Here is a 6,403-nt window from a genome sequence, read left to right as displayed (position 1 = left end):
CCACTGGTCACAAGGTCTGGCATATTGTAATTGTATTTGTGTTTTACCTGCTGTTTTTTTCAAAATGGTTAATTCAATCCCAAACAGTTCTTAGCTGTAAGAAGCAGCTGTAGTTCAAGAGAAGAACTTGATATTCGAGTTATTCATATGAATCCACACAGCCAATTACCTTTTCTTCTGAGTTAACCAGATAATTGGTAAGGTTGAATGCTAACAAAAATTATTACGAAGCCATATATGGATGCAATCATTTATTTTTTTCCCCAATATTTGCTGAATAACTTGCCTGGGAAATGGGTCTTATTTTGGCTCTCATGGTTGATTCTAAGCCTGCTCTTACCAATACCCCTGAGACACTCTGGTTGATTCTGTGGCACAAAGTATTTAATTATGTGCCCTGCCAAGTGAATACAAGATCTCAAATTGAATTTTAGCCTCCCTGGGCAACTATTTTAAATGCTTTGGTAGAATGTAAATGCATATTTTCTGCATGCCAGATCCTGGCCCCATATCCATCAAAGTAAATCTTCAGTAGTTCCACTGAAGGCTTGGAACAATCCTAAGTTATGTTATTGAGGTCAGATTGTGACCCTGAAGCTCTGGCAAGGACCCAAACCAAGAAATTTGTGTGGGAAATTGGAGAGGGAATAAATTAGCACTTGCCTATGCTTTTTGCGGGAGTAAACTGTTACAAAGGTGTGAGCTAAGATGAAAGCTCCTAATTGTGGTGGATATTGCTTTCCAGCTGTTTCTGCTGGAAACAGCTCTCTGTGTGTATGGGATAGGTCCTCATTTTCTGACAGTGCTCTTTATCAAATAACAACCAATTTTACTTTTACTTTTCCTGACTTTCCCAGTCCCTCACCCTCCCTCCGAAGAAAAATCACTTAATCTTGTAAAAAGAACGTGCAGGGGTAGGTTCTAGTTTGGGTTTCTTTTTGCCCTGGTGAATTTGAACCTTTATTTTCTCTCTCTGCCAAACAAAAGTGGCAGGTCTAAATAGTATTAGGTAATTGTGGTTGTCATACTGCACATTGTACTGTGGAAAAAATTAATTGCTGTTTTTTCGCCCGAGGGTTTAAGCAGTGGCCCCTTGGTCTGACTGAGAGCGTGCTGTTTTCCTCCCGATTGAGACTGCGTACCGTGGAGCAGCATGAAAGGATTCCTGTACAGCTGCATTGGGTGAGTGGGCGGGCATCTCATTCAGTAATAACATCTAATTTATACAGCCTTGAAAATCTGCAGCTATAAATAAACAGTTCTGACTGACTTTGCATACTTACTCAAAATAAAATGAGAGAGAGAAACAGACTGGAAAGAGAAAGATAGTGTAAATGTCGCAAAGGCCAGATTCTTACTCAAGTACCTCAGTAAAGCCTTTTTGAAATCACAGGAAAAATGCTGTTTTGTGAACAGCGATGCACACTTTCTTCCTCACAGGGCTTTGTGTGCATCAGAGAAAGGAGCAAAGCAAATCCAAGATCCCAACAGTTGTGTTTTGGGGACAGGCGTTCCTGTTTGCTTTACCGAAGGTCATGACTGGGATCCAGCCCCTCCATGCAGGATGTAGCAGAGAGCAGTGCCTCTTTCTTTCAAAGGAAGAAACAGCCCCTGGGTAGGTTTCTCCTCAAACTCCTGTAGACCGGCAGCATGGTCACCAGGACAGATCCTGAAGGCAATTCCAGCATGACCAGGAGGTGAGGATGAGATCTGCTGTTCGGCTCCTCTGGTTGGACATGGAAAGAATGACCCCTCCATGTTAGGGCCTAGGCTTTGTTTTGAGTTTCTGACATTTAAACGTTTGCACTGGACTATCAGTACAAAACAGAAGAGAAAGCGAGAGAGAGAGAGAAATACCCAACAAACCTGTACAGGGAGTCTCCTGAACTTTCTCCTCTTTCATAATTCCCTTCACGGTTTTTCTTCTGTCTGCCTCTGAAATATTTCTTTTGACCAGCATCTTTCAGCTGAATTCTTTCCATGCTGTCCTTTAGCTTCCACAGAAAAGGAGGGACGGGTGTGCGTGTGCGCGTATGTAATTGCTTACATTCCCCTTGCAAAGTTAGCCAGAGCAGGTTATCTAGATAAGCTGAGAATTATTGAATGCACACAGGCCTTTTATTGAGTTAACTTAGTTTACAGTCTAGCTGTAGTATGTTAACTTCCCAGACTAGAATTTTATCAGGTGCTTAACATGTGAGAAGAACAATCTTATGTATACACTCTTTTTTTTTTTTTATTGCTCTCAGGCAGCTTGCAATGCGTTTCGTTTTTGCTAAGCTCTAGCAGCATTAAAAAAATGAAAATAACACCCTGGTGAACTGCGTGCACAGTAGCTCTAAGCTAGGGGTTTTGGCAATCAAAAAGGAGCTAGACATTTACGTGCTGCAACTAGTTTCAGATCCTCATTTAAATGCAAGGCTAATAACAGAGATCTTTTTTTTCACGTTGACCATTAAGGAACATTTATGCTACAGTCGGTTTTGCCTGTTTATTGGAGTTTGCAAAGCAGATCTCCAGTGTTTTAGATGTTAACAAAATGTGGAGGCTAATAACAGAAATCAACTATATTGAGCAAGATTAGTAAACATGTGAATGGAGTGTAATTATATGGCAGACAGCTTTATGTTAAACAGTGCTTTAAATTAACATGCTTTCTGTCAAAGCAATCATACAGTCAGTATAATTAGGTTACTTTTGCTGCAAGATTAACTGAAACCAAGAAAAAGGAAGAAAGTGTTGCGCTCAGATTGCCTGTTAAAATGGAGGGGAGATATTATGCATATTAATATTCCAGAAAGTTTCTCATTAGAAGAACTTGGCTTTGTGGTGAACTTTCTGAGCAGACATTCCTAATTACAGTCCTTGCTAGCCCAATTTGTTATCTAGCTAGCTTGGAAGTCACAGTACTGTTAAAATTATCCCTCCTCTTAATTTTTTCCAGACTTGATGAAGGGCAATCCAAACAAGAGCTGGCTTGCGTTCACAGGTCTTTTACAGAGTGGTGCCAAGCTCATAAGGGAATTCATTTACCAGTGACAAGTTTTAACCATGGACACATCCTCACATACATTGTGCAAGAGATGAGAAATCTGTGTAAACAGATGAACACAATTTTCTTATTCATAGCAGTTGCGGAGTTATCATGTAAGAGGCAAATATTTCATATTTTCCACCAGTTTCCCATATGGCTGATGACATAATGGCTTCACCAGAAGCTGCAGTGCATTGGAGAAAGGATTTATCACAGCTGTATTTATTTTCCTCTACTTCATGGCTTCAGCATTCATGGAGAGATTGTTTGGCTTGAAGAGGAGGATTCACTTGCCTTTCCGTCTGTAGTCCAGCATTACTATTGAATCTCCTGTTTAGAGGTAGAGAAGAAGAGATTATTGGGGGAGGGAAAAAAGGCACAAAAGAGAAGTCATCTCACAGATCAAGCACACTGTTGGGAGGAGAATGTGAACCTGGCCCCAGCTTCCCAGTATCCCTGGAGAACTGAACCCAGCTGGAAGTGGGAGTAAGCTCTCAGTGCATGGCGTAGACCAGCTGCTAATGCCAAAGTGCTGCAGAAGTCAAATGAGGCTGGGATGTCCTCAGCAAGTAAGGGATTGCTTGACTATTGAGGAATTATTTGAAATCTACCATGTCCATTGAGAGTAATGGTGCTTTGCTAGTGGGAAAAAGTGTCTGCCACCAAACAAACCTAGGTTGATGTAAGAGTATGTGAAAAGCTTTAAAAATAAAGCTTTTCTGGAAAGGCTGCAGATGATTAATCCCTGCCACTGACATATCTGGAGCATCCTCACATCCAGCACAGGAGGACCTCCTGAAGACCCACAGCTTTCTGAAGCACCTGCTAGAGACCACATGTGCTACCATGGGGCACCAAGTGTGGTAATAAGCAAATATATCTGGGTACCTTATCTAACACACTGTCTCAGCCTCTCTTCTTCCCTGTTGATGGTCATTTACTCAAAGGGAAGCCTCTTTTAAAGGTACTTTCCTTGTCTGTAGACCTTAGAGGCTCCGAAACACTAATTGCTGGTTTTTATTTATTTCCATAGCCTACATGGCATTTGGCAATTGACCTGATATGGAACAAAGTCCTGCTCCTTGTAAGTATTTTGTACTGACCTTAAAGATGGGGGGACAAAATAAACCACCAAAAGAAGAGAGTAGCCTATTAGGCCAGGGGCAGCATATTAGCAAGCACCTGTTAATGTCTGGCCTCCAGTGATGAAATTGTAAGCCCTGGGTTGCCAGAGCTTCTGATCTGGTCTCCCTCCAGTGGATCATCTGATAAACTTGTCAGCAAGAGCAAGGCATGTGACAGATGGTGCAGGTTGCCTTTAAATAGCTAGAGTCCCTTACCCGAGGGGTAAACTCTGCAGCCTGAGGGAGTGACAAATATGAAGGATATAAATACGCCATCACAGATTTGTGGCACAAATAGGATGAACGGATGAGACAAAAGTCAAACCTGAGATATTCTATGATTCTATGAAAAGTAAATACTCATATTCAGTTTGCAAATGGGGCTGTAAATCCTCTTAAATTTGAGTTCCATTTATCACTGGTAATATAGTGAAACTGTGGATATAAACATGGTTTTCTCACTGAAGGAAATACATATACCGTGGGCTTTTATTCTTTGCTCTTGAAGGCATGATAGAAGAAATGAAGATATCTTCTGGAAAGGAGACTCAGTTCAAAAATCTCTCTTGGACACTAACAAGGGTGGAACCTATGTCTGGATTGATAATTACCTGCAGAACATGAGTATTTTAACATTCACACCAAAACTGCTGTTCATAAGTGTGTACCAGTACAATGGTAGAATGACTTCGCACCTCACACTGCTGCCCTTTGCAGCCCTTTATTTGTCATGCTGGTTTCTGCAATCCCAGTAGCTGCCTACGTGAATGAGAACATCAATAATTCAATAGTGCAATAATATTGCTTTGTATTGCACAAATTCATGCACTGTCACATAGGCTGGGTTTCCCAATAACTGACTACAGGGTATTAAGGGAGCTTGGTTTCACAAGTGCATAAATACAAAAATAAAATACAGGGAAAAATCAATTCCTAAAACATGTTATATGTTTCTGGAAAATGCATTTCATGCAGAAGTACTTCAAAAAGGAGAAAAAAAATATCAAAGAGAAGATTGCCATCTAACTTTAGCTTAGCCTTGGGTGAATATATTTCAGCAATATCTTCACAAGAGCTCCCAGAAGATCTGGAGGAGCACATCCATTCATGCCCTGGACACAAGGAAGTTACTCCAACCATAAGTTTCCTCTCTTTCCTGAGAGCAATGGCCCTTATTCTTGTTGATACTGAGTTAGCCCTTGCTTTAGAGTATCTCTAATTCTGACTTTGCCCCACCCTCCCCCTCAACCACCTGCTGACCAAAGCTTTCCCTCCTGGAGGACAGCGAGCATCCAGGCTTGGGCCTGTTGGAGCTGCTGCCTGCTCTGACAGCCAGCTTCACTTTCAGCCCCATTTCTCTCCCAAAGAACAGTTCCACTGCCTGGGGATGAGCATTTGTCTGGACTTGGCGGGGGCCTTGTGGCTGTAAAATCTCACAGGTGGTTTGCCCATTGTCCCCTAGCAAGTGCTTAAATCACTGATGGAGTGGGTAGCTGGTGCTAGCTATAGCTCCTATCCACCTGCATTTCAAAGTGTTGAAGCAGCTGATGAATGTTGTTTCTAGGGTTTTTCTTCAGGTGTGTTAGATGGATGACAAATGAATCTCTTCAAATGCTGGTGCTGGAGGAGAGACCTCACCTGAAATGTTGCTCTGTCTAACGTGGAGAACTTTGATCCAAATTTCTCCTGAGAATCTAGTTGTCTCACCAGGAGCAAAACCTGAGGGAAAACTGCTTTGCTTTATTTCTGAGGGTTCTAGTTTGACTGGTCAAAGTAATATGACATCAGTTGCCTGTGTGGAGTTTTCTACCCACCAGGAACAGGAGAAGCTATTGCATGGTTTGTCTTTGGTACTCAGATCCCACAGCCAAATTCTTGGCTGAGGTAAATTTATGGCAGTAAAAGAATCAGCCCATTGTTTTCAATTATCCTCTTTGGAGTTTCTGTATTGCTCAACATTGTCTAGTGCTCTGGAAACTCTGGGATTTAAAACAAAAAAAAGTCATTACTGGTACTATTTTCTGTGCCTCTCAGGCTGTGCAGCTGGGTTGCCTTAGTTACCACCAATCCAACTGTGCAAGGGGAGGGAGAGGCACATAAGAGATAATACATTTTTAAAACCTCCAATACTGTATGAAACAGTTTGTCTATAAATAATAAAGCAAATTTAGGGTCTGGCATCTTTTGGTTGTTCTGAAAAGGAAAAACAAGGTTATGCTATTGGACAGTCTGGATTTTCCGGCTC

At 41.6% G+C, this 6,403-nt stretch overlaps 1 protein-coding gene across 1 annotated transcript in view; it reads right to left on the bottom strand.

The window, feature by feature from the left end:
* Positions 1–3,320: 3,320 nt before the first annotated feature.
* ADTRP (androgen-dependent TFPI-regulating protein) overlaps positions 3,321–6,403 on the bottom strand; it is a 31,817-nt gene continuing 28,734 nt past the window's right edge. The window contains exon 6 of the mRNA XM_010185999.1: positions 3,321–3,364. Coding sequence (XP_010184301.1) covers positions 3,321–3,364 — 44 coding nt within the window. The remainder of the gene's footprint in view (positions 3,365–6,403) is intronic.

This window comes from Mesitornis unicolor, unplaced genomic scaffold, assembly GCF_000695765.1.
Source record: "Mesitornis unicolor isolate BGI_N332 unplaced genomic scaffold, ASM69576v1 scaffold21070, whole genome shotgun sequence".
Taxonomy (NCBI): Eukaryota; Metazoa; Chordata; class Aves; order Mesitornithiformes; family Mesitornithidae; genus Mesitornis; species Mesitornis unicolor.
The sequence above is the reverse complement of the archived record's forward strand: the minus strand, read 5'-3'. Positions and strand labels throughout refer to the sequence as shown.